Source organism: Plectropomus leopardus, chromosome 18, assembly GCF_026936395.1.
Source record: "Plectropomus leopardus strain MGB_pleo_1.0 chromosome 18, ASM2693639v1, whole genome shotgun sequence".
NCBI lineage: Eukaryota > Metazoa > Chordata > Actinopteri > Perciformes > Serranidae > Plectropomus > Plectropomus leopardus.
Genome location: NC_142193.1, coordinates 11,883,294 through 11,904,590, shown reverse-complemented (window position 1 = coordinate 11,904,590; position 21,297 = coordinate 11,883,294). Strand labels below are relative to the sequence as shown.

General features: G+C 39.0%; 3 protein-coding genes across 4 annotated transcripts in view; 2 read left to right on the top strand and 1 right to left on the bottom strand.

The window, feature by feature from the left end:
- Window positions 1-3,532, top strand: part of LOC121956698 (cytosolic 5'-nucleotidase 3-like) — a 31,047-nt gene extending 27,515 nt beyond the window's left edge. Inside the window, exons 7-9 of the mRNA XM_042505062.2 lie at window positions 1,786-1,948; window positions 2,032-2,232; window positions 2,374-3,532. Of these exons, the coding sequence (XP_042360996.1) occupies window positions 1,786-1,948; window positions 2,032-2,232; window positions 2,374-2,484 (475 nt within the window). The 3' untranslated portion in view covers window positions 2,485-3,532. The remainder of the gene's footprint in view (window positions 1-1,785; window positions 1,949-2,031; window positions 2,233-2,373) is intronic.
- Window positions 3,533-5,164: 1,632 nt separating this feature from the next.
- LOC121956626 (peptidyl-prolyl cis-trans isomerase FKBP10-like) lies at window positions 5,165-10,587 on the bottom strand. 2 transcript variants are annotated; one of them, XM_042504941.2, is made up of 10 exons: window positions 10,398-10,587; window positions 8,992-9,137; window positions 8,716-8,905; window positions 8,487-8,632; window positions 7,456-7,645; window positions 7,231-7,376; window positions 6,911-7,100; window positions 6,544-6,686; window positions 6,290-6,453; window positions 5,165-6,178 (listed from the first exon to the last, which is right to left on the bottom strand). In XM_042504941.2, exons 1-10 carry the CDS (start codon window positions 10,487-10,489, stop codon window positions 5,993-5,995), a joined length of 1,593 nt encoding a protein of 530 aa, XP_042360875.1. In that variant the 5' UTR covers window positions 10,490-10,587; the 3' UTR covers window positions 5,165-5,992. The 2 variants fall into 2 exon arrangements, with proteins under 2 accessions (XP_042360875.1, XP_042360874.1); XM_042504940.2 differs by having other exon boundaries at window positions 10,293-10,585.
- A 3,698-nt stretch (window positions 10,588-14,285) lies between these two features.
- On the top strand, window positions 14,286-21,284 carry p3h4 (prolyl 3-hydroxylase family member 4 (inactive)). Its single transcript, XM_042505419.2, has 7 exons — window positions 14,286-14,850; window positions 16,943-17,092; window positions 17,179-17,350; window positions 18,062-18,190; window positions 18,296-18,441; window positions 18,937-19,020; window positions 20,704-21,284. Exons 1-7 carry the CDS (start codon window positions 14,410-14,412, stop codon window positions 20,851-20,853), a joined length of 1,272 nt encoding a protein of 423 aa, XP_042361353.2. The 5' UTR covers window positions 14,286-14,409; the 3' UTR covers window positions 20,854-21,284.
- Window positions 21,285-21,297: the final 13 nt, after the last annotated feature.

The window sequence follows — 21,297 nt, the reverse complement described above, 5'->3', positions numbered from 1 at the left end:
TGGGGACATGTCATTTTTGAAAATTTTTAACCTTGTCATTTTTGGACATTTTTCGCCTTACTATAGCCTTGCCTTTTCGGTCATTTTTTGATCATGTATTATTATGGTGTTTTGGGCCATTTTTGCAAGATATTATGCTCTGGTGTATCTTGGCACGCTATTTTAAGCTGTTTTAAGGTGTTTTCAGCTTTTTTTGGGACATGTCATTTTTGGACATTTTTCGCCTTACTATAGCCTTGCCTTTTTGGTCAATTTTTCAACATGCATTATTATGGTGTTTTTGGCCATTTTTGCAAGATATTATGCTATGGCACACCTTGGCCCGCTATTATATGCTGTTTTGAGGTGTTTTCAGCTGTTTTTGGGACATGTCATTTTTGGACTTTTTTAGTCATACTATAGCCTTGCCTTTTTGGTCAATTTTTCAACATGCATTATTATGGTGGTTTTGGCATTTTTGCAAGATATTATGCTATGGCGTGTGTTGGCACGCTATTTTAAGCTGTGTTAGAGTCTTTTAAGCTGTTTTTGGGACATGTCATTTTTGGACATTTTTCGCCATACTATAGCCTTGCCTTTTCGCTTATTTTTTCAACATGCATTATTATGGTGGTTTTGGCATTTTTGCAAGATATTATGCTATGGCACACCTTGGCACGCTATTATATGCTGTTTTTTAAGTGTTTTCAGCTGTTTTGGGGACATGTCATTTTTGGGCATTTATCGCCTTACTATAGCCTTGCCTTTTTGGTCATTTTTTTGAACATGCTATTTAATGGTGTTTTTAGCCATTTTTGCAAGATATTATGCTATGGCGCGTCTGGGCATGCTGTTTTAAGCCGTGTTTAAGTCTTTTAAGCTGTTTTTGGGACATGTCATTTTTGGACATTTTTCACGATACTATAACCTTGTCATTTTTTCAACATGCATTATTATTATTATTCCATGTTTTTCCACCACTGTATACTATTATATGCCTCTCAATTCTATACTAAGTGGTTTTCAGATGTTTTTTGGACATGCCAAATTTAGACATTTTTCGCCATTTTTATGTTGTTCCTTTTAATTGCTAATTACAGTTTTTTAAGCCGTTTAGTCGACATACTACACTATGACTTTTTGTGGCATTTTGAGTCATTTTTGGCAACATACAAAGATTTTTTTGGGACATTTTTGATGACATACTATACTTGTTACTGAACTTATTGTACTGTGAAGTTTTTTATGATTTTCAGATGACACAACATCCTTCATGATTGTCATAATGTTCTATGAGTTTTTTCATAAATTTTTGGACGATGAACCATATGACTTTTTTTTTTTTTGGTCGAAATAGTGTACTATGACTTTTTATGATTTGTGCACAATACACTATTCTATGACGTCTTTTATAATTTTGGGATGACATACTTTACTATGACGTTTTTTATTATTGTCAGAGAAGACTGTATACTAGGTGGTGGGTTTTTTATGTTTTTCGAATGACGTGGTCCAAGTCGGCTTAGTCTCATCCTGATGCTGGCTCTCCTCCCTCTCTTCGTCTGGCTTTCCCCCCTGGTTTGACTGGTCACTTGTGACATGCCATCAGTGGAGATTGTCTTGCAGTCTGCTGCATTCAGTCCAAACCCCACACAACTTTTCCCGATGTTGGCAAGTGCTTCTTTATCGCAGAAAGGTCTTGCTTCAGGAGGAGCTGCCATGGAGTAAAAAAAAAAAAATAGAATATAAAATTAGTGTTATTAAAATGATAAGTAACTAACATACATGACTTTTTTTTTTTAACAGGGATGGATACGAGCTCCTCTTTAACCACCTGTATGAGCACAGCATCCCTCTGCTCATCTTCTCTGCTGGAATTGGAGACATCCTTGAAGAGGTTATTCGCCAGGCTGGAGTCTTCCACCCGAACGTCAAAGTCTTCTCCAACTACATGGACTTTGATGAGTCTGTGAGTAACTACACCACAAACTACAATTTGATCCCAACACCAGGGATCAAAATATTCTATTGACTTTTTACCTGCCGTTACAGGGAGTGTTGAGGGCTTTCAAGGGAGAGCTGATACACATCTACAATAAAAGGGAAGGTGCGCTGCTCAATACTGGCCATTTCCAGGAGCTGCGAACACGACCTAATGTGCTGCTTCTGGGAGACTCACTGGGTGATCTGACGATGGCTGATGGGGTGCAGGACATGGAAAACATCCTCAAGATTGGGTTCCTCAATGACAAGGCAAAGAAAAAGCTTTGACACTCATATTAATTAAATGGACTCTGTTAACCGGTTCATATTTATTTATTTTTTAATCGTTATTCTGACATGACGATCCTGATTCTGACAATTCTCGTGTTTTTTTTAAATTTCTCCCCTCAGGTAGAGGAGAGGAAGCAGTCTTACTTGGACTCGTATGACATTGTCTTGGTAAAAGATGAGACCTTGGAAGTCCCAAATGCCATACTGCTCTACCTTACTGGCAATAAATGAACTAAGAATTGAGAACACCACTGGCCATTTGGTATTGAACACTCCAGTGCCATCAGCTGAGGAGGGCCCTTCCTCAGAAAGTGTCAGTTGAAGATTGAAGAAGATATCTACAAGTAATTACGAATGTTTTTATAATTTTCCATTTTACAAAACAATTATTCACAAGTCGATTAGAAAGCAGCAGCAGTGACACTATGTCACCCTTTTATATTTTTGTCCACTGGCCTTTCTCTCATGTTTATGGTTAAGCTGCTTTTGAAACATACTGTATGTAACGGAAGCCAGATTTGCATCGTCTAGTTACTGTGCGCCTTGAAAAGAGTATTTGTGTGGTTAAGGATTTTTTTTTTTAATTTGTTGAGGGAGAGATTGCTCATGTCAGAAAGTTTTGGTCTCATATTCTCCAGGATGTAAAGACAAAGGGAAAGAAAAGTGCACAAAATAAATGGCAGCATTTGACTCTGCATGTGGTTTGAAAATTAATTCCAGATTCTTAAAATAAAACTCCTTTCCAGGTAATTTTAACATGAAATTTGACGCTTTTAAAAAGTTTCTTACAGTGTCAAGTCTTTTCTGGGCATATTGTCAAGCGTACAGTACAAGTTGTATTTTTTTATGACAACTATTGGGTTTTTTGTGTCACCAGTGCTACTAAGTGGTTAAATATAACTACTACTACTACACAAGATTTCAAAACTGAAATGTTTAAGAGAAAATTACGGTATGGCAGAGGTCAAATTATTTGTAAGCACTAACTGCTACCTCAGAAGTGTTACATTATCACAAGGAAAAATTAACACATGATTTCACCTTTAGTCATTTTAACTGTATGGTTTTGAAAAAGTCTGTTACTTTCTGCACTGCAATAAACAAGAGTTTCATAAAATGTAATAACTACAGGCAAACATCAATATCCATAAATGACAGATTCATTGTGTGTCATTCATGGACGTGCAGTCAGTCATGCTTTTTTTTTCCTCGGTTTTAATCCAAACTCATTACCTCTTTATATGTTCCAACTTGTCTGAAATAAAATGTGGCTCAATCAGTTTCAGATCGTCATGTTTCATTACAAATGTCTTAATGAATGACAAATGTATGCCACTCAATTAAAGTCTGCCAAACTGATTCACAGGTACGTCTGTACACAGACACTGTGAAAGACACAATAGGTGGCTTCATTTTAGTGCAGTATGTTGTCCAAAAAAAACAAACATACAAAAGTCATGGTACAGTATGTCATTCAAAATATATAGTCTTATTGTAGTATGTTATTCAAAATAGCACTCAATAAGTAATTAATAGTAGAGTATGTCTTCCAAATTAGCACAAAAAAGTCATAGTATAGTTATTGTTCACTATAGCATAAAAAATGCATAGGGTAAGTATGCCATCCAAAATTTAAAAAATCCAGTCATAGTATCCAAAGTAGCATATATGTTATATATGTCATGGCATTAAAAGGTCATAGTACATCGTCCAAAATAGCATAAAAAAGTCATAGTATATTTTCTCATTCAAAACATAAGAAAGTTGTCATAGTATAGGATGTCGTCCAAAAAAAGCACAAAAAAATTTAAGTATCACGTGTCCTCCAAAACAGCGTGAAAAAGTCATAGCATGGTATTTTTGTCCAAAACACCATGAAATACAGTTCTAGTATAGTTTTTCGTCCAAAAGAAACATTTTAAAACATCATAGTAAAGTATGTCATTCAAAATACCATAAAAAAAAGTCATCGTCCAGCATGTCATCCAAAATAGCAGAAAGACATCATAGCATAGTATGTTCAAAATAGCATGCAAAAAGTAATAGTACTGTATGGTGTCAGATATAGTATAAAGAAGTCATCATGTAGTATATCGTCCAAAATAACATTAAAAATTAACTGTATAGTATATCATCCAAAAGTATGTCATGTAAGAGTATATTTTTCAAAATAGCACAAAAAAGTGATACTATAGTGTGCCATCCAAAATTACGTAAAAGTCATATGACAGTATGATGTCGAAATTAGCATAAAAAAATCATATGTCAGCCAAATTAGCACAAAGGGGCCATAATATAGTATTTTGTCTAAAATAGCATAAAAAGTCATAGCATCATGTCAATTGTTGTCTAAAAGAGCATACAAAAGGCACAGTGTGGTGTGTTGTCCCAAAATAGCACAAAAAAATCATAGTATCTTTTGGCTTCCAAATCAGCATAAAAAAGTCATAGTATTGTATGTCATTCAATATTGCATAAAAACGTCAAAGAATAGAATATTATCCAAAATGGCGTAAAAACACCATAGTATAATATGTGGTCTAAAACAACATGAAAAAGTCATAGTATAGTATGCTGTCCAAGATGACACAAAAAAGTCGGTGTAGAATGTCTTACAAAAAGCATGAAAAAGTCAGTATTGTTGCCTAAAATAGCATTAAAAAAAATTAATGGTATGTCATCGAAAATAACAAAACCATCAACCATCAACCATCAACTGTCAAAAACAGCATCAAGAAGTCATAGTATTGTGTGTCATCCGAAAATACATAGAAAAGTCACAGTATAGTATGTCGCCCAAAATCGCATAACAAAAAGTCATATTCTTAGATCATGACTAAAAAAGCCTGAAAATGTCTTAGTATGGTAGGTCCTTCAAAATAGAGAGAAGTAAAACAGAGCCAGGCGTACGTGATTTCACCCTCATAGTAATTTTAATTGTGATTTTTAAAGAGTTGACTCCAAAGTCTCTTACTTTTTACAAAGCTTTTTACATAAAAAATCCATGCTTTGTCATGTAATAACATGTCACATGCATTTCTTTTCTTCTTGGGTCCAAACTCATAACGTCTTCATTTGTTCTAATTTGTCTGAAATAAAATGTGGATCGTCTGTCTCTGATAGTCATATTTCATTACAAATATTTAAATGAAAGAAAAATGTTTATTCAAATTTAGGCCACTAAATTAAAGCTTATCAAACCAATCAAGAGGTCGTACACAGACAGTGTGGAAGAAATAAAGCAGGTGTTCATTTTACTATAAAACAATTTATTTTATGTTCCACAGTAATAATTGTAATAAAATTTTCTATAATAGATATTCTAATATTGTACAAACTAGCCATTCCCAAACATACAGTACAACCAGTGAGTTTCATCCTTTTATATGAGGCACTAATTTCAGTAAGTAATATTCTGAAAAAGGGCCCAGCCCAAATGCTTTTTTTAGGAAGTTCAATGTAAATATTTGACTCAAATGTGCCTTTTTCAACACAACACAATTTGTCTCTTGACCATTTTTCTTCCCTTTCACATTTTCAAACACCTGCTTCCTGTAAGCAACACATTTTAACAGTATTTATCAAAGCAAACTGCCTGACTGTCTTAAATAAAGGCTCAACAATCTTTCAATCTCTGAAACATCTTCAAAATAGTTGCACGACAGTTGCTAAGGTGACAGTTTAACCTCCACCACTGCAGACGCGTTCCTTACCAACAATGAAATACTGTGTGTCCCCTTTACAGCTCGTCTCGTCTCGCTTGCTCAGTCTCGTCCACCTCAAGACCCAGTTCATCTTCTACAACCTTCCCGTCTTTATTATGGTCCTGCTTATCGAACATGTCCTTAATGATGCTGTCGGCGTTGACCCCTGGCCGAAGACGTCCTTTGCCCTCTTTAACTTGGAGCATGATGAAGGCTGAAAACTGGAGAAACAGGAGATACAGTTGCACTGTTGAAAGTATTTTCACTGCTTGAATCCAGGCTGTTGAACTGGCTGTCCAGGAAGTTAAACTGGACCTTGCTTGTTTGCTTACCTCCTCTAAAGGTACCTCTTTGTCACCATTGAGGTCCATAGCGGGAAAGAGGTTATCTGGGCCGTCCCCCAGCCACACAAACATGTAGCCTTCAGGCACACCTTTCTGCAGCTCCACTAGCTCCAGCTCAAAGAAGAGCACTGCACTCCTGGGAACTCCTCCAGCTGCAGACACCAAAACAGATGAGAGAAGACATGATTTGGGGAAAAAGAAAGTGTGTGCAGAGTGGGATCTGAGCAGCTCCGACGACTGACCTCCATTTTCACCATGTCCCCAGTGTGGGGGAATGACCACCTCCCTCTTCTCGCCGACACACATGCCACTCAAACCTTCCTCCAGACCTGCTATCACCTTGCTCGCTCCGAGAGTCGTGATGGAGGGCGAGTCGTACTGGTCCCTGGAAATGCACAGACCTTAATCTTAACAGTGGGGATTTACAAAAAAAATACAAGGTAAATAAAATATGTATCAAAACCTTGAGCCATGCAGGCATAGTGCTGTTGCCATGGATACATAAATGGCATGATATCTGCAGGCCCACTGCGACCTATCAGACGGGGAGCCAGCGATGAATACATGCAAGAACCAGGAGGAGGATGCAGTTTAGCAGAGGGCGCTCACGAGGAGTACAGCAGGGTGCCGTCCATCAACGAGCAATTGTAACGATACTGGATCAAATCGTCAGCTTCACTGGTCACTTTGCATTCCTCAGGCTTGTGGGTAACTTTAACGTCGACTTGGTCTTTGGGGTTGTGGAAGTCAATGACGTGAATGTCAAAGACCAGCACAGCAGAGCCAGGGATGAAATCTCCTGCAGCAGGAGAAGGAATGAATAAAAATAAACAGGGAAGACGGTGTTGCAAACATAAGCGAGGCTAAGTGGTTTGTTTGTCCATTCCAAGCGTCTTCCGAATCTTCCAACATGCATCTGCTAAACTCACCGACTCCGTCTCCGCCATACGCCAAGTGAGGAGGGATCGTAATCCTTCTCTTCTCTCCCATGCATAGCCCATGTAGGGCTTTGTCCATCCCTCGGATCACATATCCCTTGCCGATGTATGTGTTATAGGTGCTGTTTCGCTTGTAGCTGTTGAGGTTAACGTTAAATTGGGTTAATTTTCCTCATGTTTTATTGCTTTCTAATAATGGAGAAGTCTCCGGTTTACCTCGAATCGAAGGCAGTCCCATCCTGGAAGGTACCGTTGTAGTGGTAGCGGATGTAATCTCCAGTCACTGTCCTGCGGACACAGCCTTCAGGCACCTCCTTCACCTCCACAATCAGATCATCCTTAGGGTTGAACATATCAACCAACAGCACCTCGAACGCCAGTGTAGCCTGAGGGGGGACCTTTGTTCCTATTAGGGGGGGGGGAAAGACTTACAGTGCGTCTTTATCTCCCAGTTCCATGTCAACCAAATATACTTTAACTTAATTTGGACCATTTTTCACAGCATACTTATTTTAGATTATTTTCTTTCAGTCAACCCGATGGAGGTGTGAGGACCGAAGTGTTGTTTGCTTGACGCAAGTTACTGCAAGTAATAGGTGTTTGCAGGAATTCTCTTTTCGTCACGTATGGACAGTTTCCTCCTACACACCTTTTGGAAAGGTGTGCATGAGCCTCCACATTCAAGATTGGTTACCTTCCTTCGAGGCAGACCTTTTTTTTGGTTCTTATTTGTGAGGTATGGAACTTTCAACTTGCAGTGACTTGCAGAGGCAGAGAGTCATGTAGGACATTAGCGACCCTTTTTTCCATTACTTTTCTACAAATAGTCAGTGCATAATAACACACTCAACATGGACTCTCCTGTGTGTACCCACAAGGTCAACAATAATCAAACATGAACACTGTGAGAATAAACCTCAATCAGCTGCTGAGTGTTGAACGCACCTTCAGAAAGGCATTTTCAAAACAGTCTTTGCCCTCAACTGTGGTACCATATAACTAATGGCTGTTTATAGTTGCTTCTAGTGTACTTTGAATAATGCTCAGCTGCAATTAAAAGTTTGTGATTTGTAGTATATTCTTTGATAATGATCCAGACAAAGTAAAGTCTATTAAAGTCCACTGAAACATAAATTGATATAAATACCGCGATAACTGTAGGTGAGCAAGTTTGAAATGTAAAACTTCAAAAAAGTCAATTCATTTCTTTAACAGATCATATTTAGGTGTGTGAAATTATTAGATACCATAGCCGCTCTCTCCATATGCCAGGAAGGGTGGGACGATGATAAATCTTCTCTCCCCGACACACATCCCCAAAAGACCCTCTTCCATGCCTTTGATGAGGTCGCCTTGTCCCAAGTAGGTGTCATAGGTTGCATTCCTCGAGTAACTACATCAAACACGACGTTTGTGAAAATCACAGAAACAGACAGACAACAGATGGCTTACTGTTAAAACCTAACCTCACCTCACCTGGAGTCGAAGGCCGTGCCATTCAGCAGGGTGCCATTATAGTGGTAACGCACAAAATCCGACGCCACGGTGGTGCGGTTGCAGCTCGCAGGTTTGCTGAGTGTGCGGATCTGGACCTTGTCCTCAGTGTTCCATATGTCCAGCAGGAGAACATCATACACCAACACAGCGTCAGGAGGTATTATGCCACCTGTGGGACGAAGAACACAAGTCGGCATAAAACCAGCACAGAAAAAGTGTCTGACAAAGCGGCCTGAATGTCGTGTGTATCTGCACCTGTTCCAACGCTTCCATAAGCCAGGTGTGGGGGGATTGTGATCCTCCTGTGCTCGTTGACACACATGCCCTGGAGGCCGCGGTCCATCCCTGTGATGAGTCTGCCCAGGCCGACCTGGCTGATGAAGGCTTTGCCTCGGTCATGACTGCACACAGAAAGGGAAAGCTGGATGAGAGTGTATACTGGAATCCACCAAAGGCAGAAAAGTTGCAGAGGTGCCAAAATAGTAAATGACAAAAAGAAAAAAAATCTAGAGGCTCATGTCATTGTGCAAGGAAAAATTTATGTGCAATTAAGTTAGCATTCAATGTTCCATCCATATCAGCAGTGTTTTTCAAGGAGACTTAAGTCCCTGTTGGCTTAATTATGATCAGACAGATTAAAAAAAAAACCCAAATACTTAGAGGGATGTTTGACACATGGCAACAATATCCACCACTATAGAAATTCAGCTTTTTCTCTATCTCAAATTAATGTTTGCATACTTAAATCCCAGCAAATCTATAATCATGCATTGTGTAAGCTATGGAATTTTTTAACCCTCTGAGCACTGAGCTGTTTTTTCCTAGTTTTGGTTTGCCTCTTTTTGTAATAATGCATTTATAACCTCAGCCCCTCAATGCACAATCAAGGTGTATACCTTCTTTTTTCAGGACAACCTGGGCTGCAGGTCAAGGAGACATCATGTCCCTCTTGGCTTAATTACGATTGGACAGGTTTTTTAAAATATATAGATTTCATTTTAAGGGATGTTTGACACATGGCAACAATATCCACGGCCATAAAAACTCAACCTTTTCTCTACCTAAAATTAATTTTTGCATACTTAAATCCCAGCAAATCTACAATTATGCATTGTGTAAACTATGTTGTTTTGGGGTTGTTTTTTTTTTTAGAAACATTAAGGTGATGCCAAGTTATCATCGTGATATGACGACTGACACGTCTGCAGTGATCTTTGCTGCAGTAAATGATCTGTGAATCCATCAGGAAAGTGATTGTGGCATCCAGTGCTTTTTCTTTCTTTACAACAGTTGAATAACGGTACTATAAAGACAACATTTTGGTTGCAGTGTGCAACACTTTAACCTCTGGAAACATCATTTCTGCAAAAGCTATTACATGCGGTATGCTAGATGACGTGATAATTTCGCGGTTGCACGTGAGGTATATTGTTACCGTGGCTTGTTTTATCCTCAAACACAAAAGCTAACGCTCCTGCAGAGACAAACAGTTTACACTGAGAATAAACTCTGTCTACGTTAATGACATTAAATAGTGTATTTCGCTGTAACATCACCTGGAGTCAAACTTTTTCCCGTCTGCATAGAAGGTACCGTTAAAATGATAACGGATAAAGTCTTCTGTCTGCACTTCTCGAGGACAAAATCTCGGTATGTCGTACCTATCGATCACAACATCCACTAACGGCCCGGGGTTACAATTCACAGTGATGACATGAAGGTAAAAGAAAAGCGAAGATAGTTTTAGATCCATTTGGAAAGTTGTGAGAATAACTGCGGAAGCTCGCGGGGCAGAAAGCCCGTCTACCGGAGAGGTGATGAGGGTGAGGAGGTGGAGACAGAAGTCCTGAAAGAGGACTGAGACACTGGAGCTGTGTCAAGACTGCCGGAGAGACATACTACTTCCGGTTAGGATCGCAAAATAAATGCCTTCTCGAGTAACATGGAATATAAATAAACAGACTATACTATATTTGTACTGACATTTCACGTTTAAATCAACAGATACGTAAGGTTACAGTAGTCAAACTCGTTTTCAGTTGACAAAATTATGGGGCAATAACTATAACGTTAGGGACCCTTCTTTATATTTGAAAAATGTGGAGGTACAGCATGTGAAATATTGTTTAGTAATGGGGAGTTTTTTTTGTTTTGTTTTTTTTCATTTTGGCTAGGAGCATACAAATTTAAATGGCTTTATTCTAGGTTCGTTTTGCCGTCAGTTTTTGAAGAAAACATGCTCATGTTGTCTCTTCTTTATCAATCACTAAATTTACAGTTTATCAAAGCCAGAAACTATAAAAAGATAAATTGCTGGGTTTTTCAAATTTCTGAGTCCTTAAACATGTTATCAGGACAAAAAAATATAATCTTAAAATTGTGGTATTTCGTCAAAATCCCTTTCGTCAAAAAAGAAAACAACAAAAAAACATTTGCACTCACCAACCTGCATGCAAGACAAGAGTGAGAAAAAAAAACCCTACAAGGCTTTCCTTAAACTCCTGGATTTTACCTCAACTTTTCACAATCAAATGTCAAAAGGTACATTTTTTAAAACTAGAAACTAATTTATGGTGGAGGGAGGGTCATACTTTTCCCTCGGGCACTAGGGTAAGTTAAATAAAAATAAAACAAACAAAATAAAGACGACTTAGTCAAACCTACGCCAGCCAACTGATTTGATAAATAAAGAATAGTCCCTTGGTTAACCAAAATCAAACGCACACAGTTTTACATCATTTCTAAACATATTATCATGTTGCCTCACCTGTTCTCCTAAATGTGCTGCTTTGGTTTGGTTGTCCCTCAGTTTACAGCGGTGTCCAGCTGCTAATCCTTTCAAAGAGGTGCTTGAACTCTTGAAATCCTGTCCATGACTCGGTGAATAAATTTTCCTCCGAATAACTGCTGAGCGCACATCTGGAGCAAGACAGCGTCCTCTCTGACAAGCTAGCTATCTCGTAGTTAGCCATTATTTCCCAGGAGAACCACTCCAACTTCAATCTTTTTATCCGCAGTTTGGTGTACAACAACATCCCGCGGCTGATGGGAGTGTTAAATCTCAAATGTCTGAATTAAAAACCAGACTTTAAAATGAGAGGTGAGGGAGATAGTTCAGGTAAATCGTCGTGACCCATTTTCAAATTCTAACTTCTGTCAACAAACCAATCAGGTTGCAGCTGGTTGCGGCTGCGCAATGGGAATTCAACCTCACGTGTTTAGCATTACTGGGCATGCGCATTACAGTGGAGGCCTCTATAATACATCCACGCTTAATACCCATATAATACACACGCATAATACATCCATGCTCTCGGGCGCATTTAAACCATTTTAAAACGTATCAAATCACAGCCAAAAAGACTAATAGTATTAGTAATAATTATGAATATCAACAGCGATCCGAATTTTGACGATCTCTTTATTACTCATGACTAGGTCAGAAATTTACAGTATTTCTAATTGGTCTCAATCTCCATCTTTTTTTCTGTCTTTTTTTGAAGAGTCGATTTAATTACAAAGATAAGAGTGTTTCACTTCAAACTCACAAATTCAAGCTGAACAGCCCCTGAATGCCATCACAGTGTTTAATTATTGTACATGGAGATAAAAGAGAGAAACAGTATCATCGGAAGAAGACAAAGACCATGTCACCTTGGAAATTAGTTAAGGCTGGGTTTTCCTTATGTAACCTATGTTAATTTCCAGGAGACCAAACAACACATTCCTCCAAAGCAAGAAAAAACCTTCATCGGTATTTTCAGAGATTAAATTATATAAATTAAGCCAGAAATTCTTCACAATGAGGCAATGCCATAATAGATGCATAACAGTTTCAGTACAATCTAAGCAGAAACTACAGTTCACATCAACGTCTCTCTAATCTTCTTTTAACATGTTCATTAGTAGGATATTTTAGTTAAGTTGATGAAAAAAATTCCCTTATTGGTGATTAAAAATTGATTAAATCTCCAGGGATCCTGCCTACCCAAAATATCACGTTGGTTATCTACCACAGAAGGAAACTCTTCATCATCTGTTATCATAATCGTGCAAGTTGCATCTTTAGAAAGATCAGCATGCTCTGAAATTACTGAAACACAGGAACAATCAGACCTTAAGTACTTGCATTTACAGTCGAATAGATTTCGTTAAGTAAACCAAAAAATGTATTACTTTGTGCTTTTATTTTGAAAGGGATACAGAAAAAACGTCCTGTCTTGTTCTGTCTCCTTGTATCTTACTTAACACATCTTTAGGGTCCTGTACCCCAGAGAGCAGCAGGAGGAGTGGCCCCCGGGCCCCCACCCACTTTTAAGTGGAATTCTGCAAACGTGTAAAGCCTGGCCCAGAGGCCCGGCCCCATGATTTCACTCACGTATGAAATCAGACCAAAATTATAGCTTGTCTCTCCATAATCTGAAATTATTCCTTTGTTTCACTGGAAAATACGGCAGGCGTATACTGCCTGTGTGTTTACAGTCTACATTTACACTGTTATTACGCACAGAACTGCTTCTGGGACACATCTGTCTGCCTCAGACAGACGGGTCCTGGGTCCTAATAACCATCCCACTCAGACATCTACCAAAATATGTTTGAGTATTACAACATTATGAAACGTTACAGATAGTACAAATTCCGGTTATTTGCCAAGAAGTGATGTGTCAACTATGCAAATGGATGTTAAGATCACCAACCCATGTCTCAGCATGTCAGGTTGGTCGGAATGCAGGTAACTAAACTGATCATCATCTGCTCACAGTTTCAGAGCTGGGTGCATGTTTTCATTATGACTTTTAAATTCTTCTTAACAGTAAGAATAATATGTTCAAATTTAGCTAATGGGTCTGTTGGGTGTTATGACCCTGGAAACACTGAGGAAAGCTGGACCCTTTTCAGGTCCGAACTCTTTGACGTCCGAGTCAAGCAAGCCAGAGTTATCACCATTTATACCGGAAGTGCTTACTTCTTCCTTCAAGGCAATTGTCAGTAAGGAAAGAGTTTTCAGTGATGGCTGCAGATACCAGTTAATTTGTCGATTCATATTCTCATATATGAATATACATACTGACATAATGTTTTTCGAGGACCAAATAGTCTTGAGACTTCGTGCAGTGAGACATTAATGTATACTTTAAAAGACCCGCAAGATACCCGGGAGGTTTACCAAGTGCTTTGTAAAAAAATAAAATAAAAATGCAGAGCTGTTCTCTTCTTGCTGGCAGTGACAGTGACTGGCAACCAACTTTCCCTTATAGTGCATACTAAAATGCATCCTAAAGCCATCCCCAGGTATAAATGGTGTTAACCCTGACCTAAACCCTAACCCCCTAACTTATATGACGTTTTTTTTAATTTCCTTCAAAACTATTGGACATTAATGGAAATAATCTAAAACATTACAGCATACTCCAAAGAATGGCTGGCTTAAATATTAAATATCAATATTACAGTAAATGGGCACACTAAACTAAAAAGCACTCGTAGAGCCACAATCAGCGGGACTTTTATTTTGAAAGTCCTGACCAGAAGTTCTTATTTTCAGTATCTAGTTTGCATCACAGGAGCCTACGTGCAGGCAGACATGAGTATTCCCTGCTAAAGAAAGAGGAAGCTTTCAGCTCCATTCAAAACAAGATCAGTCTCCTGCAGGAGCCGGCGGAGGTAACGATGCTCCTGAAAAGCTTGTGTCTGGCCCTTCTCCTCCCGGCCCTGGCGGAGGCTCAGTATGAGCGGTACAGCTTTAAAAGTTTTCCTCAGAAGGACATCATGCCGCTGGACTCTTCCTATAACTACGCGCTGGAGCAGTACGGGCAGCAGAACTGGGCAGAGAGCATCAAGTACCTGGAGCTCAGCCTGCGTCTCCACCGGCTGCTACGGGACAGCGAGGCTTTCTGCAGCCGCAACTGCAGCTCCGTCAGCCGGGACAACGACACCCTGTTCACCGACAGCAGCCTCCGCGTCGTGCGCCACATCCTGCTGAGGGCTGCGTGTCTTAAAAAGTGCAAGGCGGATTTTCCAGTGTTTCAACTCAGTTATCCGCGGAGGGATTTACTGGAAACTTTCGACAAAAGGGTGCCGTATCGGTACATACAGTATGCATACTTCCAGGTGAGATGAAAGGTCTGATGCGCCTAGTGTTGTGCCAAATTCCGTGGAGTGCAAATGTAGGCCTTAACCAATAATCCTGCATTTACACAAAATACACCCCTAAGTCCCCGAAGTGGGCGTAATATAAAGAGATATATTAGTGCAATTTGGCCATTAGAAACTTACTGGGATATTCACAACGACGCAGGAACATACAGAAGGCTATTTAACAGTGCCATAACTGTGCGTAACGGGCGCAAACACACACCAAAAGTTAATGCAGTCTCGAGGCAGATTGACTCGGTTTGACAACGAGAGGAAATTTCTAGTAGGTGAGATGTGGTTGGGTTTCCCGGCTGCTTTGTTGCGCCCTCCTGCAGACCAAGCAGTAGTTGAGCATGTGCCACGTCTGCTCCAGTGTTACCCTGAAAACAATCCCCCGATTCTTCTCTGTCACACAAGGTGATGGGGACCAGGTTTGCTTTACAGGCAAAGACTGGTCTCAGTTTTGAATCCTTTTTGGTGTCTTTCAAAACCATGGGAAAATGGCAATGATCAGCAAAAGATGAAATGACTGAAAAATGTGCAATAAATTATTCAAAAGTACAAGAAAATGACCCCCAAAAATTACTTAAAAGAAAGAAAAAAGAGAAAGAAAATAAAGAAATAGGGAAATTACCCCCAAAGTGCTTAACATTTACAATAATTATGTGACATAATTCTAATATGAAATTATGATAATTAGTGTTAATTATATTGGCTTTTTTCGGCTCAACATTTTACCTCTATCTTTTTAGAAATAATTTTCTAAATCTACTAATTTCTTGCAAATTGTGGAACATTTCTTACCAAGTTGCTTAATGGCTTTTTTTCCAGCACCAATTTGCTCAGGGTTTATATTTTTGTAAAAGGCATCTAAAAGCAGCACAAGAAAAGTGTTGTTACAACAGGTTTCAAAGGGTTAAACTGGAGCAGTTTGTAGTTGTGTCTGCTAAGTTAAAAGGTGAATCAATGGCTCTCCATCTGGTGATCAAACAGCCACCCAGATCAGCAAACGTGCTTTTAAGCAGGCTTATAGGATTTGCATGACTTTGATTTTGTTTGTGTTAAGACACTGGACCATGAATATACGCAGCATCAAACAATGGATCTCTCCTCCTCTTTCTGGAGAAAGAAGGGAGTTGAATATGTTTATTACATGGCCATAGGTATATACCTGCTGCCATATCGTATTTTTTTCACATTCTTCCATAAAGCATTATTTTTCTATTCATCGACTCAAAAATATTTCATATTCCAACACCAGTGATCGACATCTGTTAGTAATTGCTGGAGCAAAGGGGTCAGCGGTCACGTTATCCAATAAAAAGTGTATTGACAAGAGCTACTGTTTCCCTTCATGCCAGCTAGAGATATTTTCCCCCCGAAAATACTGCATTCATTGTAATTAGGAAATAACGATAATTTTGGCACATCCTGGGGTGCCTGGCTGCTCAGTGCACAGAGGAAGTGTCCTCGCCGCAGCGGCTGCAGGTTAGATTCCAGTTCGATTCTGGCCGTGGCCCTTTGCTGCATGTCACCCCCTCTCTCTTGTACTTTAATGCTTTTGCTGTCCTATCGAATAGAGGCATTAAAAGCCCCCAAAATAATCTAAAAAAAAAAATATATATATAAATATATACTGGCACATCCTCTCTCTCTCTCTCTCTCTCTCTCTCTCTATATATATATATATATATATATATATATATATATATATACAAATAAATAAATAAATAAATAATAATAATAATAATATTAATAATAATAATAATAATAATAATTATTATTATTATTACTATTATTAGTTTATTTGGATCCCCATTAGCTGCAGCAAAGCTGTAGCTATTCTTCGTGGGGTCCAACAAAATTATACATACAATAAAGAACAACAAAATACTGGAAAAACCTTATCCAGCATGAAAAAACAAACAAACAAAAACCCCAAACAAACCCAAAAACATCACAGAGAAAAAAAACATTATAGAAATATATGTACGTATATATATTTTTAAATTGACAAATATCAATTCCCTGTCCATCCCTAACTGTATTGCTATCTATTCGCCCTCAGCTTAACAACTTGGAGAAAGCTGTGTCAGCGGCCCACACCTTCCTGAAGAAGAACCCAACTGATCCCTACTTGACCAAGAACATGAAGTACTACAAGACACTCTTTGATGTGGAAGAATATCTCATTGACCACGAGGAGCAGCCGTATGAAGTCCGTACATTAAAATTGTCGTTTTTTTCCCAGTATGCTTATTGAACGTGTGCTAAAACATTCAAAAACATCTCTTTGTTAACCAGAGTGTTTTCCTGAAAAGTGTGACACTTTACAACAACGGAGACTTCAGCAGCAGTGCCCGAAGCATGGAGCAGGCCATCACGCAGTACTTTGAAATATACAGTCTCTGCTTAGCGGGCTGCGAGGGCTCATATGAGATCATAGAGTTCAAAGACTTCTATCCCACTCTGGCAGGTAAGAAAGGAGCGATTTAAAGAAATGCTTCACCCACAAAATGACCATTTCTAAATCAATTAGTCATGCTGTTACTTTGAATTCGTTAAGAAAGTTCTTTATCGAACGTCTCCATTGAAAATGAAACATATTGCCTTTTTGACTGACTGGGGATCGTGTTTAACAACAGCAAAAGTATATCAAAAAAATTGTTTATGAATTTCCCCCCTTTCTGCAATTGTACTTTTAACACAGAACGGCGAGGCGGCATAACAGCATGAGACTGGTGGTGAAAAACAGACTTAACTCTCCAGTTGGATGTTCACTACTGCCCAAATATGAACATTATCACTAAAAAACCTTAGTATAGGAGTTTCATCTCGAAGAGAGTATAGATATGTTTCAATTTCTGTTCAGTTTCAAATATATTAAAACGTTTTTAGTAAAAATGCATGTGTTTGGAAAGCACTGAACATACAACTGGATAAATGACAATGGGATTATAATGCAAAGGTTGTATGAGGGTGTGGAAACAGATGTTTTGATGTAGTGTTGCTGATGTTAAAGGTGGTTCCCAAATCAATTGATAAATCAAAGTTTTCTTCTCGAATTCCAGGTAACACAATATGGCTAACTGTTTTATAAACGGTTATTTTGTGGGTGAAGTATTGCTTTAAGAGACGTTTCAGTTCTGTGTTTTATGGAAGAAAATCATGTTTGGTGTTCCCACAGATCTCTACACCAATGTGCTGAAATGTAAGGTAAAATGTGAAGAGCACCTGACACCCAGCGTGGGAGGCTTCTTTGTGGAGAAGTTCGTAGCCACCATGTTTCACTACCTCCAGTTCTCCTATTATAAATGTAAGACCTATAACAAAGACGCTGGGTGAGTTTATAGCAATCTGTGTATGACTAATTCTAAAACGTATTATTTTGCAATTTTTTTCTTTTTTTTTTTTTTTACAGTGAATGATGTAAAGAACGCTGCTCCGTGTGCAGCCAGTTACATGCTGTTTGACAATAAAGACCAGGTGATGCAGCAAAACATAGCATACTATCGCTTCTACCGGGAGCAGTGGGGACTTGAGGAGAAAGACTTTCAGCCTCGGCCCGTGAGTGAAACAAATACCTTATTACTATTCTCTTTTGGTACTTCCTGGGCTTCGGTGGCAGGACTAGAAGCAGCACAAAGTGTTAACAAAGTTCACACAGGCTGCACTTAACCAAAGCTGGAAAACTATAGCATAAAATGGTCTTGGTGTGAACATTAACGCAATTTCAGGGTGGTAATTAAAAAGCCATGTACTCTTGTAAAGACAGAGTTGTTTTCTATCTTTATATGCTTGGTATAGAGTTGGCAGCAGCTGCAGCTTGCCAGCGCTTTGGTGGTAAACATCTTCGCCTTCTGAAGCTGCCCCAGCTTCAAATAAAGCTGTTTCTGCTGTAAATACTTCAAGGCTGCCACACTAAGAGGCAAAAAAGCAGTAAACAAAAGGACAACAGGCCAAATGTGTTGCTTAGTGCTGAGTTATAAAACTATAAAACAGTTAGACACTGGCTTGTTCTCACCTGCTGTTCCATTCACTTATGTCCCTTTTGTTTTTTAGGAGGCCCTGACGTACTTTAACGAGACAACCAAGCAGAAAGAGATGCTGGAGTTTGCACTGAACTATCTACAAACAGACGATGAGGTATGTTGCTGCAGAGCAGCAGAATGATATTGTGAGCACAGTAGGGTTGCAGTGGTATATATAACAGTTTTGAGGTATACCCAGGTATGAAAGTTGACAGATTTCTTTGGTCATCTATGGTCATCTGCTGCAGGCACATGACTATGAGTGTTTACATTACATACGCTGCTACATGAAGGTAAATGCTAACGTAGGGGAAACATCTCATCTTGATTGCAAATGTTGTTAATTTCTCCCCAAGAAGAATAGTTAGGTTTGAAGGCTTTTTTGCAATGACGGTATAGACTGCAGACATGCAAATAGTGCAGACACGGGTGACCCAGAAACACTGACCAATCAGCGCAGACAAGGCTTTTTCAGGAGGGGGGCTTATAGAGACAAGAGCTAAAACAGAGCATTTCAGACAGAGGGTCAATAGAGGTGTTCCAGCATAGACAACATGAGGGGAATAAATGTTTTTTTTGGATATCAAAGTATATGAGCATTTTCTGTCAGAGACCCAAATTACAAATATGAACCTGAAAATAAGCAAACTTAATTTTTCATTGTAGCAGTATCACAAGTAGAAAAACATTTTTTTAGTCAACCAGTCATACCAAACCAAATTAGGTTGTAGCAATAAAACTGTTTAGCACATTAAATTAAGTGATGGTGCATCTTTGTCTTATTATTTAAACTTTTCATTTGTGAGAGGGAGACTGTTACTTATTCTTTCAAAAGATAAACTGTCACACTTTAAGATAAGAGCCAAGTTTCCACTGTACTGAGGTATCAACAGATAATAAATCTGCAGAAATGTGAGCTCTACAGCTCTTATAACAATCTATGCACACAGAAAATTCCTTAAAGAAAATCAGATTGTCAACCAAAGGAACAGTTCACCTTAATTAGACATGTTATTTTTTAGTTGCTGCAAGTATCTCGCTGTGCTGATTTTATCTGATGAGGTTTTCAGATATCCATCCCTAAGACTTTTCTTCTTTGAAAACAAAATTCTTTCATACTCCACTGTGCTGGTGTCGTGGCAGAGGTTTCAGTAACAGACATCTCAGAACCTCAGAAGATAAAACCCAAACTGCCTGCGTGACCAGACAACCCAAGAGGCTCACAAGTATGAAAATATGTCTTTGTGAACTGACACCTGAATAAACTCAACTAGATTGACTAATCCAGGTGGAATTTACTTCCTTGTTTTGCTAACTACAAATTCAACATTTTTATCCTTTTTAAAATATGTATTAAAGCATATTTAAGGATATAAACTTTTACTTTAAAAGAGTACCCTAGAAGACTAAGTGCAAGCTGCTGTTGAGGTTACGGAAAGGGGAGCACAAGAAAAAAGTAAAGGATGAAAGGGATAAAAAGGGGATGAAGGCTGCGGAAGATAGAGCAGGCGGGGGGCTGTTTTCCGCCAGCAGCGTGTGGTATGTGGCTTGGAGGTGTTGGCCACTGAGGCTGTGCCACATCCATTTAACTCAGGTCAGCCCCTCCCATCTCCACACACAGCCTGGACCTGAGAGCTGGGAAGGACTGTGAGAGAGCTAACTGAATTACAGGGTGCAGAAGTGACAGATTTATAGACATAAGAAGAAAAAAGTTTGAGTTTTTTGCCAGATAGAATAGAAGGAACAGAGTAAAACGCTCGCTTGCTGTTGACTGTGTGTGTTTTGTGTTACCTTTAAGGGCGAAGTTAGTCCAGAAGAAACGGTCTCCTCTCACTCGGAGCATCCTGATGCTGAGTTTGAGGGCATGGGAGACTATGAGGAGTCCTTCCTGGCTGAGTGGTGGCAAGAACCCAAAACTAAGTGGGACACCGGAGAAGTCGCTGACTGACATCTGTCCTTGTCTCCTGTCCAGCTTAGTCCAACCTGTCACAATAACAAACCAAAGAATGTTAACCATACAGACAGACAACAACAACATTCCCGACAGTATTTAGCAGGAAAAGCACAACTGTGTACTCTCACCCAGCTGAAGGATAGAACTCATCCGACATGTTGATCAAGATCAGAGATCGACTTATTCTGTCTTGGCTGTCATCAGCCTTTTTAAACTGTTATTTTTATAACCAGTCACTGGCCTGTGTCTCAATACTCAGTCATTGACTTTTCTAGTTTTATTTCCAGTTTTTATTTAATGAAAGCTGAATGCCTCTGTGCCGTGGTGTAAGGAATGAACTATTTCTTATGCTGAATGATTTTTCTATCACCAACTGGGGTTTTGTTGTATTAATTTTCTTCTAATTAAAGAAATATTTTAATATACTTTGTTTTGCTT